The sequence below is a fragment of the Schistocerca gregaria genome, chromosome 11 (genome assembly GCF_023897955.1).
Source record: "Schistocerca gregaria isolate iqSchGreg1 chromosome 11, iqSchGreg1.2, whole genome shotgun sequence".
NCBI lineage: Eukaryota > Metazoa > Arthropoda > Insecta > Orthoptera > Acrididae > Schistocerca > Schistocerca gregaria.
Window position 1 is genome coordinate 92896559 of NC_064930.1, and position 23197 is coordinate 92919755.

Below are 23197 nucleotides of genomic sequence, written 5' to 3' on the forward strand. Positions count from 1 at the left end.
TCAGCCACATGTGAAACGTCAACCACGACCTGCAACAAATGTTGATGCCCAAGTAGGTGTTTCAGTTGCTGTCGCGGCTAATCCGCACATCGGTAGCAGACAAATTGCGCGAGAATCAGGAATCTCAAAAACGTCGGTGTTGTGAATGCTACATCAACATCGATTGCACCTATACCATATTTCTATGTACCAGGAACTGCATGGCGACGACTTTGAACGCCGTGTACAGTTGAGCCACTGGGTACAAGAGAAATTACGGAACGATGACAGATTTTTTTGCACGCGTTCCATTTAGCGACGAAGCGTCATTCACCAACAGCGGTAACGTAAACCGGGTATAATATGCACTATTGGACAACGGAAAATCCACGATGGCTGTGTAAGCGGTAAAATACATACTAGTGAAAACAACCAAAATGTTTTCGCTAGTATGTGTAATAGGTGTAGTGATCGTATGTGTAAATATTAGTTATAAAATTAAGTAAAGACTTGGTGAAGGAAGTTACAGGAACTCAAGCACGCTAGCAGAGTCACGGAAGTGGAGCAGGATCGCGGAGAGGTAATCGGCCGATCGGGTATGCGAACCAATCAGTCAGCAGTCTACTGGGGGCGTACTCCGGAGGACATTGCCGCCCCGCTGGAAAGCAGGGCAGACGGGTCAGGAGCCAGAATAAGTCACGTGTACGATACACGAGGGAACCTTCTAGCATCGAACCACAGGGGTCAGTCACTGTGCTACAAACGTCACGCCGTCAGCACGAACACGAAATAAATACCCCGGAAAGAGGCAGCTCCCTCTCGAAGATTGCAGCTTCTTCTGAAGTCTGCTGGGAGTCTGCTCGAAGTCTGCTGGAAGTGCTGGTCAACTTGTGGAGTACGCTTGTCATGTTCCGGAAGCCTCGTGACGTTTGCTGGGCGTGCTGATGTACTCCCGACGGTACGCATGAAGACGAAGCGGCAGCTATGGAGGTCGTAGGACAGCATCGAACCTGATAGCAGCGTCCAGTTACCACGACTTGCGAAGAAAGAAGAAGATGTCGTCCCTTCGCCAGTAAGTCACAGAAGTCGAGTCTTCGTTCCGCGTCAAGTCATTAAAGTCGAAGTCTCACCAATAGCAACGGAGGAAGACGTATAGTGAATAACCCGGGTGACTGGTTCGGACGAAGGGATGCGGCCGAACCAGTGGAGTCACCCGTGAATTGGGAAGAACTCCAGTTCAATGGACGCCGCCCAGAGCCGCCGAATCTGAGAACACGGGTTCACTCCTAGCACGGGGCAACTTTCGTCATCGCAGTGGCCGGCCAGCTGCCCGGAATTGCAAGCCAGTACACTTGCCGGCACACACTCTTGCCTCGTAAGCAGCGCTCGCCACGTGCGGCCGTCGTCAGCTGCTGTTTCTGGGGCATTCCCTGCAGTCTACGTTAGCATCTCCCGCCGCCGCCAGCACCGAGGCCACTACGCCGTGTTGCTACGGAAGCACTGAACCAAGCGAGTGAAGTAAACCGGTTGAAGTCCGCTGAATGCACTGTTGTCAGGGAAATGTTTGTCAATAAATAACTCTTGGAGTAAGGGATGTTTTATTGTACCTCATCCTCTGAGCCAAGGGAAGAACTCATGTAGCCCAGCTCTCCATGCCTGACAAAAAACTAGTGCCCCCTCTCGTGAGATGTGTTCCATAGCGCAAGCTACATCTGTTTGACACTAGGACGCAGGTAAATTGGTTCCATATTTTCTACACTACTGGAAATTGAAATACGAACACCGTGAATTCATTGTCCCAGCAAGGGGAAACTTTATTGACACATTCCTGGGGTCAGATACATCACATGATCACACTGACAGAACCACAGGCACATAGACACAGGCAACAGAGCATGCACAATGTCGGCACTAGTACAGTGTATATCCACCTTTCGCAGCAATGCAGGCTGCTATTCTCCCATGGAGACGATCGTAGAGATGCTGGATGTAGTCCTGTGGAACGGCTTGCCATGCCATTTCCACCTGGCGCCTCAGTTGGACCAGCGTTCGTGCTGGACGTGCAGACCGCGTGAGACGACGCTTCATCCAGTCCCAAACATGCTCAATGGGGGACAGATCCGGAGATCTTGCTGGCCAGGGCAGTTGACTTACACCTTCTAGAGCACGTTGGGTGGCACGGGATACATGCGGACGTGCATTGTCCTGTTGGAACAGCAAGTTCCCTTGCCGGTCTAGGAATGGTAAAACGATGGGTTCGATGACGGTTTGGATGTACCGTGCACTATTCAGTGTCCCCTCGACGATCACTAGAGGTGTACGGCCAGTGTAGGACATCGCCCCCCACACCATGATGCCAGGTGTTGGCCCTGTGTGCCTCGGTCGTATGCAGTCCTGATTGTGGCGCTCACCTGCACGGCGCCAAACACTCATACGACCATCATTGGCACCAAGGCAGAAGCGACTCTCATCGTTGAAGACGACACGTCTCCATTCGTCCCTCCATTCACGCCTGTCGCGACACCACTGGAGGCGGGCTGCACGATGTTGGGGCGTGAGCGGAAGACGGCCTAACGGTGTGCGGGACCGTATCCCAGCTTCATGGAGACGGTTGCGAATGGTCCTCGCCGATACCCCAGGAGCAACAGTGTCCCTAATTTGCTAGGAAGTGGCGGTGCGGCCCCCTACGGCACTGCGTAGGATCCTACAGTCTTGGCGTGCATCCGTGCGTCACTGCGGTCCGGTCCCAGGTCGACGGGCACGTGCACCTTCCGCCGACCACTGGCGACAACATCGATGTACTGTGGAGACCTCACGCCCCACGTGTTGAGCAATTCGGCGGTACGTCCACCCGGCCTCCCACATGCCCACTATACGCCCTCGCTCAAAGTCCGTCAGCTGCACATACGGTTCACGTCCACGCTGTCGCGGCATGCTACCAGTGTTAAAGACTGCGATGGAGCTCCGTATGCCACGGCAAACTGGCTGACACTGACGGCGGCGGTGCACAAATGCTGCGCAGCTAGCGCCATTCGACGGCCAACACCGCGGTTCCTGGTGTGTCCGCTGTGCCGTGCGTGTGATCATTGCTTGTACAGCCCTCTCGCAGTGTCCGGAGCAAGTATGGTGGGTCTGACACACCGGTGTCAATGTGTTCTTTTTTCCATTTCCAGGAGTGTATTTTACGTAGATGTTTTTAAATGGTCTGAGATGTTTCATTTATTAAGACAGAAGGTTTGAATTAGCACAACTTTTAATAATTTTGATGCGCTTGTGTATGTATCCATGGATTCTAATATGCGCCAATGTCTGGCCCATTTCACAAGTGCCCTCTCTCGGCGAAACCATTTGTCCTAGTGCTTTCAGACTCTCGTCACGATAGTTCGTAGGCGAAGTTCTGGTGCTAAACTGTTCGCAGTTACCCTGTGCCCGCAACATGATGTCTTCATTATTGATGACGCCTTTGGCACAATTGTTTTATTGATTTCCATTGTAGGATGTAATTTTAGTAAGTAACTAAAAGATTTTGTTCCTGTATTACTCTGGTACTCGTAATTTCACGGTTTCTCAAGCTTTAGTGTTTTTTTTTTTTTCTTTCTCAATTCCGATGCTAAGGTTTTGCTAATGAAAGTGTCCTGCTCAGGATTTTTTACTTATGATGAAGGTATATTTATATATACCGTACCTTGGTTAAGAATTTTAATAAATCTTTATCCGCCCGGCGGATTTGTGTCGAGGTCCTGCGAGCCGGCCAGTCTGTGGATGGTTTTTAGGTGGTTTTCCACCTGCCTCGGCGAATGGAGGCTGGTTCCCCTTATTCTGCCGCAGTTACACTATGTCAGCGATCGCTGCGCAAACAAGTTCTCCACGTACGCGTACACCACCATTACTCTACCACGCAAACATAGGGGTTATACACGTGTGGTGTGAGACGTTCCCTGGGGGTGGGGGAGGGGAGGGGTGGGTCCACCGGTGTCCGAACCGCACAGTAACCCTGGGTTCGGTGTGGGATCGTTTCTAGGTCCCCGGGTAACATAAAATAACATAACAAGCACATAGAAGCATTGTTAATTGACTATGAGTGAAATGTGTTCATTTGCCTTAGAAGAACATAACACTATTTAGTACAGTATGTAGAGAACAACATGAATATTCTATTTAGTACAGTAATTAGAGAACAACATGGATATTCTATTTAGTACAGTATGTATAGAACAACATGAATATTCTATTTAGTACAGTATGTAGAGAACAACATGGATATTCTATTTAGTACAGTATGTAGAGAACAACATGAATATTCTATTTAGTACAGTATGTAGAGAACAACATGAATATTCACCCAAATGCCATTTGCTAAGATCTTGTGCAACACAACATTGTTTTATACATCTGCGTGTGTAGCAGGGCTTCCACCAAGATTACCTACCTGCGTACGTGTAGCGTACAAGATAACCAGAATATGTGTATAAAATACGAGGGTGGTTTGAAAAGTTCTCAGAATCACCACGAGAGGTCAGCGCTAGCGCAACGAGTTGTTCACGTGACATTGACTGGACTGCTGCCTGTAAACACGTGCCACGGAAGAGAGCTATGGCGGTGACGTGGCTCTGTTGCTGTTCCCGCGTAGCGATTTGCGAAGATGGAAAAAAAAATCGAGATTCGAGCGTAATTAAGTACTTTGTAAAGAAAGGTATGAAATCAAAGGGCATTCGTGCCGATTTCCAGAATACACTGTGGGACTCTACTCCCTCATATTCAACTGTCGCCAAGGAGACAAATGAATTTAAGTTTGGTAGGGAGAACTTAGGTGACGGTCCGCACAGAGGTCGCCCGACATGTGTCACTACTCGAGAAATCATTGCAAAAGTGCACGAAATAGTGACGGAGGATCGCCAAATGAAAGTGCGTGAAATTGCTCACACCTGCCCGATGTCGTCTGAAAGGGTATTGAGACGGGCGTTATGATTAATGAAGGAAAACCCCCAGTTGGGAAACGGGGCCAAAATTAGTTGGTTACTGTAGAGTTACAATTTATAATTTCTTTAATCAATTACTTCAACCATTAAAAGCATTTTTTTTTCACTTGATCAGTAACAGATCCAAGAAAAGCTAGTAGGCATGAGTGCCTCTTCAAAACAATTTACTTTACAGTTAACGGCCAAGCCATTTTACCTCAAACCGACTTTGATAAAACATTTGATAACAAATCAAAATTTTACAAGTAATGTAACTAAAAACTTTACTTTACCATTAATAGCCAAGCCACGTTACTTAATACAGACTTTGATAAAGCATTTAATAACAAAATTAACTTTCCAAGTAATGAAACAAAACAAAAAAAACACCAATTTGAATACAATTTCGCTACCGCACATGTAGGGAGCCAACTTCTTTTAAACTTTGGCACAACAAGATATTAAATTATAAGGGCTCGTTCACAAGGAGGCAGAACTAGCATTTTCAAAGGATGCCAAGTAGGTTAAAACAATCAAAGTGAAGATACACTCATTCACCTTTTACAATAACTAACAATTTTAAAGCCACGTAATTTTAAAAACACACCTATGAAAGACAAACTTAACCTTTTTACACAGTGGCCAAAAAACAATCAGAGTAAAATACGACCATTTAACATTTTACAATAACTAACAACTATAACACCATGTCCTGCCACCAAAATGTCCTGGGAGAGAAATAATTAACCGGCCGGGTGTAAGGGCGGCCACCATTGTCAACCGAAGGATGCTCAGGCTAGAACCGGAGTAACAGAACCCACAACTCCTCACATTCAGCAATCGCATCGACCTCACGCGAGGCCAGGGGAGGAGGAGGAATCAAATCAGGAACCATAATCCATGCCCAAAAATACACTTCCTCCCAGGCAGTACTAATAAGAAGCCAAGAGATCACTGTCTATAATTACACCGGCGACAGGGACAGGAAATCCGAACGTAGGAGGCGACAAGGCAGGAGAGACGCTGGTTGCACAGAATAAAATTCTTCAATTAACATCTAAACCTTTCACCACCTTAACTTGCAGTTTATCAGAGAAACAGCAGGTGAACTGCGATGCAAAGGTTCCTCGCACCCGACCGTGTCCACGTCGCCAGCGTACCCAGCTGGGCACAGTCACGCAGCCACGCGCTCTGTCACCGGAGCCCTCGTCTTCTCTGCACCCACGGCGGCGAAATACCACTCCTCACGTTAGGCGAGTTTCTAGTCCACCATTCCCGCCTCCAGATGGAAAATTTTAAATCGGTGGCCTCTCCCACCAAGTAGTGGCTCGGAACGACAGCCGTGGCCCCCGGGTCTTCACAGCGACAGCTCACAGCCTCGTCCCGTCAACTCGTCCCACACGTCTCGCACCACCAGGACAGACCACACAGCTTCTCGGAACAACAGCCAACCCTCCACCGCCACGCCACGCCGAGGTCTCAGCTACGACATTCTCTAATTCCCGATTCTAACAACCCGACCGACCGACTCGTCACCGCTAGGATACCAACCGGCCATCCCCTAATCCCCTTACACAAGGTTAACAGGAGGCGACGACTCGAAGATCGAAAGGCCAGACACGCGGCCGGTGGGGAATGTCAACAGAATCGTACGCAGCATAATGATAAATATGAAAGAATCAACTAACGACGGAATGTAAGGACTCAGAACAATCTTTACAGAGCGATATATGTTGAGAGGCGACACACGACTCAGGTGTATCACATTTTAACTGAATAATTGGAAATGAAAAAAATTACCTACAAGATGGGTGCCGCGACTGTTAACGCTGGGTCAGAAACGCACAAGAATGAACATATCGGAACAGTGTTTGTCCCGTTTTAGGAGCAACGAAGAAGAATTTTTGCGCCGTTCTGTGACCACAGATGAAACCTGGGTGCACCACTATACCCCAGAGACAAAGCAACAGTCAAAGCAGTGGAAACATGCTAATTCTCGGCCACCAAAGAAAGCAAAGACAATTCCTTCAGCGGGAAAGGTCATGGCTTCAGTGTTCTGGGATGCAAAGGGGATTCTGTTTGTAGATTGTCTCCCCACTGGTCCAACAATTACTGGAAAATACTACGCTAACCTCCCGGACAAATTGCAACAAAAGAGAAGCGAAAAAGGCCAGGTATAGCGAGGAACAAAGTCATCATCCATCAAGTCACTGCGTGCCCGCACACATGTGCCGTCGCCATGGCAAAATTACACGAGCTATGGTATGAAATGTTGCCACACCAGGCTTATTCACCTGATGCGGCTCCGTCATAGTTCCATCTATTCCCGAAACTGAAAATTTTTTTTTGGTGGACGAAGGTTCACTTCAAACGAAGAATTGATAGCCAGAGTTGACAACTATTTTTCAGACCTGGAGGAAACTCATTTTCGAGATGGGTTCAAGGCACTGGAACACCGTTGGATCAAGTGCATTAATGTACAAGGAGAGCACATTGAAAAATAAAATAGTTTCAGTGATGTAAGCACTTTTTTCAATTCCGTTCCGACAACTTTTCAAACCACCCTCGTACGCTGCATTCGTTTCGAAAGTAGGTGAATAATAAACAGTTGTGCTGTAAATAGTGTCCTCTATCACGGTCCTTTTCCTCCTAACCAGTGGAAAAGTATGTAACGTTGGCAGTAAAACTTGTACAACAAATTTCAGGACAGCACTACATTTGGTTGCAAGAAGAACACATCTATACCTGGGAAGTGTGACACTCAACAAGTCGAATTTATTTGCAAGCAGTGTAGAAACATATTTGAGGGAGGTGGATGGTTTAAATTCACTTGCCACAAACATACGATTATAAAGAGAATCAATTGCCCGTTTTGGAGAAAACGAATGGGCTGTTCATAAAATTAAAGTACTTGCTAAACAGCGGTCACAGGAAGGTACCAGTTGAATGTAGTGAATTACAGTCAGTGGAAAAGGAATGGACAAGGTAAAGGGACACAGTACTAGAAGTGGCTGAAGAATGTCTTGGAGCAGTAGTGTGTAAAAGTAGAATGAAGCAAACAGCTTGGTGGAATGACACAGTCAAGGCAGCCTGTAAAAGGAAAAAGGAGGCGTATCAAAAATGGCTACATACTAGAACTCAGGTAGACAGAGAAAGTTATGTTGAAGAAAGAAACAAAGCCAAACAGATAATTGCAGCATCCAAGAAGAAATCTTGGGAAGACTATGGAAACAGGTTGGAGACTATGGGTCAAGTTGCTGGAAAACCATTCTGGAGTGTAATTAGCAGTCTTCGAAAGGGAGGTAAGAAGGAAATGACAAGTATTTTGGACAGATCAGGAAAACTGCTGGTGAATCCTGTGGATGCCTTGGGCAGATGGAGGGAATATTTTGAAGAGTTGCTCAATGTAGGTGAAAATACGATCAGTAATGTTTCAGATTTAGAGGTAGAATGGGATAGGAATGATGATGGAAATAGGATCACATTTGAGGAAGTGGAGAAAATGGTCAATAGATTGCAGTGCAATAAAGCAGCTGGGGTGGATGAAATTACGTCGGAACTCATCAAATACAGTGGAATGTCAGGTCTTAAATGGCTACACAGGGTAATTGAAATGGCCTGGGAGTCTGGACAGGTTCCATCAGACTGGACAAAAGCAGTAATCACACCAACCTTTAAACATGGAAACAGGAAAGACTGTAACAACTACAGAGGTATCTCTTTAATCAGCGTTGTGGGTAAAATCTTCTCAGGTATTGTTGAAAGGAAAGTGCGAGTATTAGTTGAGGACCAATTGGAGGAAAATCAGTGTGGGTTTAGGCCTCTTAGAGGTTAAGAATGATTTTGAAGTAATAGGTTTAACATCAGAAGAGGCACCAATGTTAGCACTGAATAGGGGATCGTGGAGGAATTTTATAAGGGGGCTATGATCCAGACTGAACGCTGAAAGGCATAATCAGTCTTAAATGACGATGATGATGATGGTGATGATGCTAAACATAAAGGGAGCTTAAATTTCAACACAAAAGCACGGTTACAGATGTTACATGGAGGTAATGCAAATTTTTCTATAGTGCTGTTTAATCTCTCATTCATCTCATGTACCTCTCATCACCTACAGCAATGTGTGGAAGTATTTTTCCATTTTTTTAAGCTTTGTAGATCTCAGCTACATGTCGTGAAAATGACGTGTTTGATTTGTTTATTTCAATTAACGACGTTTCTTTCGTTCTTATAAGAATGCTAAACCCTAGCTTGTAAACAGGGATTATTGTCTTTTTCTTACAGCACTCAAGTAAAGAGGAAGAAAACTGATGAGTACAGCATACGTTCATCATGTGTAGTTTATGGGAAGATAACATATTTATACAGACATAATTCCATTTTTATTATTTTCTTGAACAGGATATCACTTTCCGTTGCTGCAAAATGTAAGGATGTATTTTGTTTTTAATAGTCTCTGCATACACATTCAGCGAGAGAATGTATCGGCTTGAGGATATTATTGTACCTAAACAGTCTACAGTCGCTGAGAGGCAGTAAATTACGTACCTGTCGTATATGAAACACGTTGTCTGAAAGAATATGAATTCCATCCTTGTCCACTTCTAATGAGTAAGTTTTGACCAGAGCTTCTGAGTACAGTTTCTTCCATACTGGGAAAGAGACTCTTAATAACACTTGCTTCGGTAGTGTCTCCGTCATATACATCTCCAAAATCCGTCGAGTAATGAATGCTATACCCTTTATGATAATTAATCGTTTCGTGCAATGTCTGAAAAAGAAAATGCCCAGAAAAATTACTTAGGAGATCACTTTAAAGAATACAAAGAGAAATATAAAAATTTAGATACCAACAGTGTACTATTATTTCACATTTTAATGACTAAACATATGTTAAAGAGGAGTTACCTACATTATCATTTTTGGCTTAAAGCCAGCAAAACCTTTTGAATGGAAGAACACAAGACTTCCCTTTCTTGATATTGCTAAGCATTCTCTTTTGCTTTTGGGCTTCCGAGGATAACGCTAGTGTCAACCTACTGCTGGAAGTCCAGTCCCACTGCTTTTGGTATACGACTGGCTGCAAAAGTCTTCTGCCTCCTTATATTAAATACATTCCTGCAGACTTACGCAACTGCCTTTGCACCATTTTTCCTGGACAACTTAAATTATCCATTGACAGTACGCAAGTTTAATAGGAATTAAACAGACCAGTAACAGAATACAAGGCACTTATCGGAACATTTAAATTTTTCACTAACACTCGAAGATAGACATCTGACGTGTCCAGGCAGAACATACACTCCTGGAAATTGAAATAAGAACACGGTGAATTCATTGTCCCAGCAAGGGGAAACTTTATTGACACATTCCTGGGGTCAAATACATCACATGATCACACTGGCAGAACCACAGGCACATAGACACAGGCAACAGAGCATGCACAATGTCGGCACTAGTACAGTGTATATCCACCTTTCGCAGCAATGCAGGCTGCTATTCTCCCATGGAGACGATCGTAGAGATGCTGGATGTAGTCCTGTGGAACGGCTTGCCATGCCATTTCCACCTGGCGTCTCAGTTGGACCAGCATTCGTGCTGGACATGCAGACCGCGTGAGACGACGCTTCATCCAGTCCCAAACATGCTCAATGGGGGACAGATCCGGAGATCTTGCTGGCCAGGATAGTTGACTTACACCTTCTAGAGTACGTTGGGTGGATCGGGATACATGCTGACGTGCATTGTCCTGTTGGAACAGCCCTTGCCGGTCTAGGAATGGTAGAACAATGGATGCGATGACGGTTTGGATGTACCGTGCACTATTCAGTGTCCCCTCGACGATCACCAGAGGTGTACGGCCAGTGTAGGAGATCGCTCCCCACACCATGATGCCGGGTGTTGGCCCTGTGTGCCTCGGTCGTATGCAGTCCTGATTGTGGCGCTCACCTGCACGGTGCCAAACACGCATACGACCATCATTGGCACCAAGGCAGAAGCGACTCTCATCGCTGAAGACGACACGTCTCCATTCGTCCCTCCATTCACGCCTGTCGCGACACCACTGGAGGCGGGCTGCACGATGTTGGGGCGTGAGCGGAAGACGGCCTAACAGTGTGCGGGAATGTAGCCCAGCTTCATGGAGACGGTTGCGAATGGTCCTCGCCGATACCCCAGGAGCAACAGTGTCCCTAATTTGCTGGGAAGTGGCGGTGCGGTTCCCTACGGCACTGCGTAGGATCCTACGGTCTTGGCGTGCATCCGTGCGTCGCTGCGGTCCGATCCCAGGTCGACGGGCACGTGCACCTTCCGCCGACCACTGGCGACAACATCGATGTTCTGTGGAGACCCCACGCCCCACGTATTGAGCAATTCGGCGGTACGTCCACCCGGCCTCCCGCATGCCCACTATACGCCCTCGCTCAAAGTCCGTCAACTGCACATACGGTTCACGTCCACGCTGTCGCGGCATGCTACCAGTGTTAAAGACTGCGATGGAGCTCCGTATGCCACGGGAAACTGGCTGACACTGACGGCGGCGGTGCACAAATGCTGCGCAGCGAGCGCCATTCGACGGCCAACACCGCGGTTCCTGGTGTGTCCGCTGTGCCGTGCGTGTGATCATTGCTTGTACAGCCCTCTCGCAGTGTCCGGAGCAAGTATGGTGGGTCTGACACACCAGTGTCAATGTGTTCTTTTTTCCATTTCCAGGAGTGTATTTCCAAACTGACAGGAGCATTATACTGGGACGGTTGTGCTATATAATTTATATAGTACTAGAAATTATCGGTAATCACTAGTAAACTTCCCAGCTAAACACCTTTGCTAAAGGACTGAAGAAGAACTCACCCATGAGAAGGCGTGCATATCTGAACCAAAGTTAGGTATTTAATTTTGATACAGCCTGCCCCTTGAGACATGCTGTGTGGGGGAGGGGGGGGAGGCTGCTGGATATGGCAGCAGAATTGAATTCGTAATTAGTGGAGTAAGGACAGAAAACCGCAATGTCACACCCTTCATAACCTGGTTACCAAATTGCAAAATTCCAGCAGGATAACGCAAGATCCCAGAATACGGTTCACGTCTCTCATAGCTTGAAGAATTTACAGATGCTAGACTGGTCTGCTCTGTCCCCTGTGTGGCTCACGTGGTACATGTCTGGGATGAAAGCGAAATCCACACACACTTCCATCCAAGTATGTCATCAGCAACGTTCATGAAATGAATAAGCGTGGTCTATAGATGCGGCTGTTCTTTCACTCCACATCGAGAACAAAATTTATTCGTGCCTGTAGGGATTATACCTGGTACTGATATTGATAATGGGCATCAGTGCTGAGTGGTACAATAGGTTTGCTCACTTAATACTGTTATGTGGTGAGCATCTCCAAAAAGTTTGATCGAACTGGGCAGGTGCTTCGTGGCATAACACTTCTCATTTCAGTCGCTGTACAACATTTACAATGTAAAGTCTCAACGCTTTTCGCTTCAGTGACTCGGTGGAGGTATATACCCTTCCCAACAAAAATTAAACACAAAGGGTACGTACGCCGCGTGTCTTACTAACGTTTTGTCGCTAGTTGTATTTGTTTATATATTTTTTGCGCGTCATACTCTATATTTGCGTCAATTAACGATATAGAAGTGCGTACGTCATGAAAACGGGATCACCTTTCAGAATTTCAGCTACAGCTTAGGTCGAGTAAGATGTATTTTAGTCTTGCCTGTCCCCAGTGCTGCCAAATGCTCCACCATAAACGACGCCCTGGTTCGGTTTCCTTTGTGTCGAGAACGAAACAAAACTGTACGGCGCGTAAGCATTACCTCGTTACAAGTTTAACAACATTAATATCTTTATCTTACACAACAGACAGGTATGTGTTAGTGTGGTCCCGTGTCGTAGTGTACGGAAGTGTTCTTCTGCATTCATTACAACTCTACAGTTTACTGTCGATGTTTTCGTTTCCAGAGGGGACTACACTTTAATGCTTTCAGATATTACTTTCTCAAATTATAATGTTCAAAGAGATGAACAACAAATAATTCCTACAATTAACAATGAAGGCTCTCTCTGGCATGGCTCTCTCTGGCATGCTGAATGGGGATTCATTCGGTGCCCAACTTTGATAGCGTCGAGACATATACCAGTGGATGACAATAATTAATTTTCAACCATCGAAGTAATGTACATTACACTTTTATTTACAAAAATTAAACTGCCCGCCGCGCGCAGTGACCGCGCGGTCTCAGCCGCCATGTAACGGACAGCGCGGCCGCTACCGCCGGAGGTTCGAGTCCTCCCTCGGGCATGGCTGTCTTTGTTGTTCTTGGTATAAGTTAGTTTAAGTTAGTGTGTAAGCTGAGGGACTGATGACTTTAGCAGTTTTGTCTTTTGAGAACTCACACACATTTGATCATTTTTTTTTTTAAATTGCCGCTATGTGCACCCTTTATTTGCATTTTTTTATGCAGGGATGTATATTTAACGTAACAGACTCACAGCAATTAGCTTTGCATACCATTTCTCCTACCTTTTCAATTTGCTCCTCTTACTGATATTATGCCCCAGATATCATTCGTTATTAATTTATTGATTCAGTGATTGTTTTCCCTAAATTTCATCAACATCAGTGACTTTCAATATTGTGTAACAAGGCAGAAGAAGTGATTGCTAGATCTGTCGTAGACTGTACTAAAAATCAGTTACTAGTACTGTTTTTCTGCCCATTTTCTTAAATACAAGAAATATTTCTACATGATTTTTAATGTACTACAATTTACAAAACCATTGTCTGAAAATACTTTCATCGACTGTAGTGTTATATACAACTTCTAAATGGTGGAACTACTTCTACGTAGTTCCCACATAGGGACGTGTGGTAGGTTCGCTGTTGTTTTCTATCTACATAAATGACCTTTTGGACAGGGTGGATAGCAATGTGCGGCTGTTTGCTGACGATGCTGTGGTGTACAGGAAAGTGTCGTCGTTGAGTGACTGTAGGAGGATACGAGATGACTTGGACAGGATTTATGATTGTTGTAAAGAATTGCAGCTAACTCTAAATATAGATAAATGTAAATTAATGCAGATGAATAGGAAAAAGAATCCAGTAATGTTTGAATACTCCATTAGTAGTGTAGCGCTTGACGCACTCACGTAGATTAAATATTTGGGCGTAACATTGCAGAGCGATATGAAGTGGCACAAGCATGTAGTGGTAGTTGTGTGGAAGGCAGATAGTCGTCTTTGGTTCACTGGTAGAATTTTGGGAAGATGTGGTTCATCTGTAAAGGAGACCGCTTATAAAACACTAATACGACCTATTCTTGAGTACTGCTCGAGCGTTTGGGATCCCTGTCAGGTCGGATTCAGGGAGGACATAGAAGCAATTGAGAAGCGGGCTGCTAGATTTGTTACTGGTACGTTTGATCATCACGCGAGTGTTACGGAAATGCTTCAGGAACTCGGGTGGGAGTCTCTAGAGGAAAGGAGGCGTTCTTTTCGTGAATCGCTACTGAGAAAACGTAGAGAACCAGCATTTGAGGCTGATTGCAGTACAGTTTTACTGCCGCCAACTTACATTTCGCGGAAAGACCCCAAAGATAAGATAAGAGCGATTAGGGCTCGTACAGAGGCAGTCATTTTTACCTCGTTCTGTTTGGGAGTGGAACAGAGAGAGAAGATGCTAGTTGTGGCACGAGGTACCCTCCGCCACGCACCGTATGGTGGACTGCGGAGTATGTATGTAGATGTAGATGTAGAATTACAACAGGTCACCAGTTTTATTATGCAAAGTACCTTTATTGCACTATGTAAATGTTTCCATTACTGGCCAGTCTCGACGCTGGGCCACTTTCAGATGTCTGCGAATGCAATGCCGAAAGAATAGTAAACAGGTGAGACACTGGTGAACCACCCTACGCTTCCGTATTACGGTTCCTGTCACATTAGTCACATAACGAGGGTGATGCGCGTTCCACATTTAAAACCTGTTTCCTGCTATCTGGAGATTGAAATTAATTTCTACAAACACATATCGAATGTTTACATACACACATAGAGAAAAGTTTTTGCGTCACCCCGGTTCCCAGAACTCCTGAAGAAAGACGTTGATTGTGGATATTGTATCTCAGACACAGTCCCTTTGACTGTTCAGAGCTCTTACTAAACCCGCCCACAGATGTAAACAACTATACATGAGCAACGACTCTTAGACGGAGGGGGTCCGACAGCCGATCAGCTCCAGTCATTCCACCAGGAAGGAGGTACACGGCTCGTGTTGTCTGTAGTTCAACCGTGCCTAGACGGTCAATACCGCGGTTCGATCGCCTGCTAGGAAGGTCTCTCAGGAAGGGAAGGGTCCAGGAGTCTCGGAATGCCCCAAAGCGATGTTGTTCGGACATGGAGGAGATACAGACAGACAGGTAATCATTCACAAGCTGAGCACGGTGGGGGCGCAAATTGTCGTCCATGAAGACGAATGCCCCGCCAATATGCTGCTAAAAGTAGTGCACTATCAGTCGGAGGGTGGCATTCACGTGTCGTACAGCCGTTACGGCGCCTTCCTAGACCACCAATGGCGTACGTCGGTCCGACATAATGCCACCCCAAAACATCAGGGAACGTCCACCTTGCTGCACTCGCTGACCGCGTTGCCTCCAAACACGTCTCCAACGATTTTCTACTTGAAGGCATGTGCGACACTCGCGGTGAGAAGAACGTGATGCCAATCCTGAGCGGTCCATTCGGCACGTTGTTGAGCCAATCTGTACCGCGCTGCATGGTGTTGTGGTGCAAAGGTGGACCTCGCCAAGGGCGTCGGGAGTGAAGTTGCGCATCCTGCAGCCTGTTGCTCACGGTTTGAATCGTAACAGGACGTCCTGTGGCTGCTCAAAAAGTATTACTGAACATGGTGGCGTTGCTGTCAGGGTTCCTGCGAGCCGTAATTCGTAGGTAGCTGTCATCCACTGCGGAAGTGGCCCTTCGACGGACTAAGCGAGGCATGTCATCGACAGCTCCTGTCTCTCTGTATCTCCTCCAATTGAATCGCGTATTGACCCTCTAGGCACGGTTGAACAACAAACAACACGAGCCGTGTACCTCCTTACTGGAGGAATGACTGGAGCTGATCGGCTGCCGGACCCCCTTCCATCTGATAGACATACATGGTTCTTTACATCTGTGGGCGGGTTCAGTAACAGCTCTGAACAGTCACAGAGAGACCGTGTCTGCGATACAATATCCACAGTCAACGTCTATATTCAGGAGTTCTGATAACTGGGTTGATGCAAGACGTTTTTTGACGTCCGTATAGAAAGTTAGCTGGCAAGAATGACACTGACAAACCATACAATTAACTTAATAAATCAGCTGTAAAACTGCAAATTTCGCAAATGCTAAAAAAGCTTAGGAATATACATACGTGTGAGAGTCAGACTACTATGTCACTGCACTAGTAAATATACGCTGAAACAGTGCATGTTCATACAGGGCAACAAAAACTTAAACACTTGAGTGCCTATAAGATGGCCATGGAATAAAACAGGTAATACACCACACAAAAAGGCAAAAAATGAGAAGTTTCAGAACCAATGTTACTACTGAATATGTCTTAGGTTAAAATAGTAGAATACAACGATAAAACAAATTACTGGAATAATAGTGCTAAGTCAATCGAAGGAGCTTGTGAGAAGTATCATTAAGTCGTGAAACGTCTGATTCTTGATAACTAACTGATTATTAAGAAGAGTACCGCTATGTTCATACACTTCGTGATCAAAAGTATCCGGACAACCCCAAAAACATACGTTATATTAGGTGCATTGTCCTGCCACCTGCTGCCAAATACCCCATATTAGCGACCTCAGTATTCTGTGAGACATCGTGACAGAGTAGAATGGGGCACTAGGCGTAATTCAAAATCTTCTAACGTAGTCAGGTGATTGAATGTCACTTGTGTCATAGCGTCTGTACGCGAGATTTAAGCACTCCTAAACATCCTTAGGTCCACTGTCTTCCACGTGACAGTGAAGTGGAAACGTGAAGGTAGACGTAGAGCAGAAAAGCGTACAGGGCGCCCTCGTCTGTTGACTGACAGAGACCGTTGACAGTCGAAGAGGTCGTAATGTGTAATAGGCAGACGTCTATCCAGACCATCACGCAGGAATTCCAAACTGCATCAGGATCCACTGCAAGCAGTGTGACAGCCGGGAGGTGAGAAAAACTTGGATTTCATGGTCGAGCGGCTGCTCATAAGCAACACATTATGCCAGTAAATACCAAACGACGCCTCGCGTGGTGTTAGGAGCGTACACATTGGACGATTAAACAGCGGAAAAGCATTGTGTGGAGTGACGAACCACGGTACACAATGTAGCTAACCGATGGCAGGGTGTGGGTGTGGCGAACGCCCGGTGAACATTATCTGCCAGCGTGTGTAGTGCCGACAGCAAAATTGGGAGGCGGTGGTGTCATGGTGGGGTAATGGTTTTCATGGAAGGGATTGCACCCATTGTTGTTTGCGTGGTGCTGCCATAGCACAGGCCTGCACTGATGTTTTAAGCAATTCAGGGATGGCGATTGCATCTTTCAACTCGACCTGTTCATAATGAACGGCCGGTGGCGAAGTGGTTACGCGATCATAACACACCTGTACTGGACTGGCCTGGACAGAGTGCTGACCTGAATCCTACAGAACACCTTCGGGATGCTTTGGAACGCCAACTTAGTGCCAGACATCACCGACCGACATCGATACCTGTCCTCACTGCAGCACTCCGTGAAGAATGGGCTGCCATTCCCCAAGAAACAGTCCAGAACCTGATTGAACGTATGCCTGCGAGAGTGGAAATTGTCATCGAGGCTAAGGGAGGGCTAGCACAGTACTGAATTCCAGCATTACCGATGGAGGGCGCCACGAACTGCTATGTCATTTTCAGCCAGGTGTCCGGATACTTTTTATCACATAATGTATGTGTGTATAGCAATTTCCATCTCTTCTAATGAGTTCAGCATATTTGCCTTTTTGGGCGAGTGTAATACTTTTAAATCGCTTATCGTCGGTAAACTGATTTTTTCTATTCAGTAAATACTCGTGAAATCTAATCTTAAAAATCGTACCCGTTTGTTCTACATATGAAGCGTCACATACACTGCAACTGAAGTTGTAGACGCCGGATCCTACGAATTTCCGTCCATACGTCTGTTCATTAAACATACAATGATTCTCTAGGCTGTTGGTCGAAGCGAAAATAGCGTCTACACCATGTTCCTTAAAACGGCTAACATACGAAAGATTTCCTACGAAAGTGATCCTCACGAACTTGAGGTTAGTATCCTGCGAAGCGAGTGGGATATACTCATTCTGAGAAGCCTTTTCTCTGCATAGGTTGGCAGCTATTACTTGGTATTAACACTTACGGGCAGCAATGTGCTTAAGATTTAACAACTCTGTTTCTGTGGGCGTTGGGCTTGTTCATATCGCACTAATGCCTTGGACAATAGTTTTGGAAAAAGCATGCGTCTAGCTGAATAGATGACAGGGCGAGTCGTGTATCACAGTAACTTTTGGTTGGTTTCCGGTATGTATGCCAAATCGATTACAACTCTCCTTGAAATGTGCTTATAAATCCAGGTAGTTGAGTGCTTTCTTTTTATCCATCATTTCACCAATGAATATCAGTTTTGGGTGCGGCTTATTAAAAATCATCCACCAACACCTCAACCGCAGCCACCGACCCATTAAAAATAGTAACAATGTAGTCGAGATGCAGACGACAGAAGAAGATTTACTTAACACTACACACACGTTTTTACTGAAGTACCCACATTCTCAGTGGGTTACTAGGACGTCACCAATAAGACCTCCTACGCAACTGCCCCCTGTAGGGCTGTCCTTAAATCCATAAGACTACGAGGGTGTGGAGATCTCTTCTGAACAGCACGTTGCAAGACACACCAGGTTTGCTCAATAATGCTCATGTCTGGGGAGTTTGGTGGCCAGCGGAATTGTTTAAACTCAGTAGAGTGTTCCTGGAGCCACTCTATAGCTGGACGTGTGGGATGTCTCATTGTCCTGCTGGAATTGCCCAAGTCCGTCGGAAAGCACAATGGACACGAATGGATCCATGTGACATGTCAGAGTCTTATCACAGGTCACACTGCACACGCCCCACACCATTACAGAGCCTCCACTTCCTTGAACAGTCCCCTGCTGACATGCAGGGTCCACGAATTCGCGATATTGTCTCCATACCCGTAAACGTCCATCCGCTCGGTACAATTTGAAACGACACTCGTCCGACCAGGCGACATGTTTCCAGCCATCGGCAGTACACTGTCGGTGTTGACGGGTCCAGGCGAGGCGTAAAGCTTTGCGCCGTGCAGTCATCATAGGTACACGACTGGACCTTCAGCTCCGAAAGGCCATATCGATGATGTTTCAGTGACACTTGTTGATGACCCAGCATTGAAATCTGAAAGATTGCACTTCTGCCAAGTTGGATGACTTTCTTCAGTCTTCGTTGGTCCCGTTCTTGCGTGATCCTTTTCCAGCAGCAGGGATGTCGGAGATTTTACATTTTACCGGTTTCCTGATATTCACGGTAAACTCATGAAATGGTCGTACGGGAAAAATGCCCGCTTCATCGCTACCTCAGAAATGCTGTATCCCGTTGCTCGTGTACTGACTGTAACACCACAATAAAACTCACCCAAATCTTTATAATCTGCCATGATAGCACCTGTAACCGATCTGACAACTGTTGTAGGCTTTTTTGTCTTATATATGCCTTGCAGACCGCCTCCAAGGTGTGCCACCATCAAGAGACACCGCGATTACGTGAGACCTACGTCAGCGGGACACGCGCTGAAGTTCGCCGAGACAGGAGCAGCAGCGTCCGAGGCCTAGATGCTGAACTGTCGTCGGCCTCTGCCTCACCACATAGGAGAATACACCATTTTAAGTCTTAATTAATAAATTAAAGTTCACGGGGGAGAAAGGAAGGTTTGGCGACGGTCACAGACAGCAAAGGACTTCGAATAACAGCTGAACGGAATGGTCAGTCTGTTGGATGGAGGATCTAACATGAACATCAACAAAAGCAAAACAAGGATAATTGAATGTAATCGAATAAAGTCAGATGACGTGTACGGTATTTAGGTAACAATCTGAATTTTTCCTTAGCCTTGGGCAGAGGTCGAGGAACCTGATCTTATGTAACACACTCATTTGCGACCGTGTCGGGCCACCTATAAAGGCACAGTAAAATATCTACAACAGTCCTCGTATTTCATAATCGGTTTCAGGTATCGAAATGAGATTTTGGCAGACGATAGAAAGCAAAGAGGAGACTGTTTCCCCATATCGTTATTATCTAAATCTTCATTATCTACCGTGTTATTGCAATAACTACAACTTCATCTGCCAAAGAATGTAATTTTTAAGGGCCATCGATAGCTGGTGAAATGAGAAGCGCTATAGGTTTTGGTAACGAAGTAAGTGAAAATATTACACGTGTTTTTGTGCAAAGATGTGCTTTTTCATAAGCAACGGACCTTACTTTTCCTCAGTTCTTCGCTTAATGAAGTTAATAAACCATTTTTTTCACAAGTCTCTCGCAGTTGCGTGTGCCCAACGTGTCGGTGAGGTGCGACTGCGTTAACTCCGCTGTGTTTTGGCAAAAGAAGCTGATTTTAATATTAAAACCAGAGAAATGTGTAGGCTGTACTGATAATTCGCCACTCATGACACTGTTCTGAAAGTTACAAATGGTTGACACGCCAGATGAAAATACACTACTGGAAATTGAAATAAGAACACGGTGATTTCATTGTCCCAGGAAGGGGAAACTTTATTGACACATTCCTGGGGTCAGATACATCACATGATCACACTGACAGAACCACAGGCACATAGACACAGGCAACACAGCATGCACAATGTCGGCACTAGTACAGTGTATATCCACCTTTCGCAGCAATGCAGGCTGCTATTCTCCCATGGAGACGATCGTAGAGATGCTGGATGTAGTCCTGTGGAACGGCTTGCCATGCCATTTCCACCTGGCGCCTCAGTTGGACCAGCGTTCGTGCTGGACGTGCAGACCGCGTGAGACGACGCTTCGTACAGTCCCAAACATGCTCAATGGGGGACAGATCCGGAGATCTTGCTGGCCAGGGTAGTTGACTTACACCTTCTAGAGCACATTGGGTGGCACGGGATACATGCGGACATGCATTGTCCTGTTGGAACAGCAAGTTCCCTTGCCGGTCTAGGAATGGTAGAACGATGGGTTCGATGACGGTTTGGATGTACCGTGCACTATTCAGTGTCCCCTCGACGATCCACAGAGGTGTACGGCCAGTGTAGGAGATCTCTCCCCACACCATGATGCCGGGTGTTGGCCCTGTGTGCCTTGGTCGTATGCAGTCCTAATTGTGGCGCTCACCTGCACGGCGCCAAACACGCATACGACCATCATTGGCACCAAGGCAGAAGCGACTCTCATCGCTGAAGACGACACGTCTCCATTCGTCCCTCCATTCGCGCCTGTCGCAACACCACTGGAGGCGGGCTGCACTATGTTGGGGCGTGAGCGGAAGACGGTCTAACGGTGTGCGGGACCGTAGCCCAGCTTCATGGAGACGGTTGCGAATGGTCCTCGCCGATACCCCAGGAGCAACAGTGTCCCTAATTTGCTGGGAAGTGGCGGTGCGGTCCCCTACGGCACTGCGTAGGATCCTACGGTCTTGGCGTGCATCCGTGCGTCGCTGCGGTCCGGTCCCAGGTCGACGGGTACGTGCACCTTCCGCCGACCACTGGCGACAACATCGATGTACTGTGGAGACCTCACGCCCCACGTATTGAGCAATTCGGCTGTACGTCCACCCGGCCTCCTGCATGCCCACTATACGCCCTCGCTCAAAGTCCGTCAACTGCACATACGGTTCACGTCCACGCTGTCGCGGCATGCTACCAGTGTTAAAGACTGCGATGGAGCTCCGTATGCCACGGCAAACTGGCTGACACTGACGGCGGCGGTGCACAAATGCTGCGCAGCTAGCGCCATTCGACGGCCAACACCGCGGTTCCTGGTGTGTCCGCTGTGCCGTGCGTGTGATCATTGCTTGTACAGCCCTCTCGCAGTGACCGGAGCAAGTATGGTGGGTCTGACACACCGGTGTCAATGTGTTCTTTTTTCCATTTCCAGGAGTGTATGTCATGCCATTTTGAGCGGAATCACTTTTCGACACTGACCAAAGTAGAGGTGACAGTTGCTCTTTTCCAGTGGTAACCATGCAGGTTTGGGCGTGGAAGGGCCCCACTTAACGCTTGCAATGAATGTGAGTGTAGGCTTCAGTTTAGCACGGCGCTTCCCATCCAGTGCTCTGCGCTTGCCCTCTGGCACCTGCCCATAGATCCCACCACCGCCCCTCTCCCCACTTGGACCTGGCGACCGCGCATAAACCAGCCACAGTATTCTGTGTGGGCTGTGTCAAGGTAATCCACATGAAAGAAATATAAGTACTTAGTAGATAATCATCTTATCTCTGGTTCTCATAAGTTTTTTGTGTAGCCTAAAAAATTTTGATCTTGTAGCATGACAGATGTCTCAACTGTTCATTTAATTTATATTACAAATGGCAATTCTAGGGTCTTCTTCCGTCCTAAAATTTCTGCATACGTCCATGTGTAAGACCATGTTCAACAACTGTTCTAACACCTGAGATGTCTATAAGATAAATTCAATTATAGGGGAGAAAATACCGATTCAGATTTTTCGAAAATTATAATGATTATGTAAATGGATAAAAATAGATTGGTCAGATAACTAACACAATCAGAAACGAAAGACATAGTGCAGAACAAACAGTAATGTTACAAAACAGACTGAATTGAGTTGGCGTCATGCCTTGAGTGTGTGGAAGAATCATTGCAACGGTAGCTATGTACTGGAAATACTGGGGAGAGCGAATGATAAGAAACATGATCCAAATGCAAAGTAATTACAATAATTTTATGAGAAAGAAATGCAAAGAACTGAAATAAAAAGTAAATATGAAATGAGGGCACAACACTACATTAATAGCAAAGGATTATAAATGGTTCTGTTTGACTGAGTACATTTGACATACTGCAAATTTATTTGAACAAGGGATAAAAGCACAAGGAGATAGCACCAACGACATTAAAGGGGAGATTCGGGTAATTAGTCATACTGCACAAATTGTAAGATGTCGTGGTGTCCTGACCTTC

The 23197-nt window shown here is 46.2% G+C and overlaps 1 protein-coding gene across 1 annotated transcript in view; it reads right to left on the reverse strand.

Annotated features, from left to right (window-relative positions):
- LOC126294954 (uncharacterized) overlaps nt 1-23197 on the reverse strand; it is a 607599-nt gene that overhangs the window by 462803 nt on the left and 121599 nt on the right. The window contains exon 7 of the mRNA XM_049987174.1: nt 9489-9711. Within this exon, the coding sequence (XP_049843131.1) occupies nt 9489-9711 (223 nt within the window). The remainder of the gene's footprint in view (nt 1-9488; nt 9712-23197) is intronic.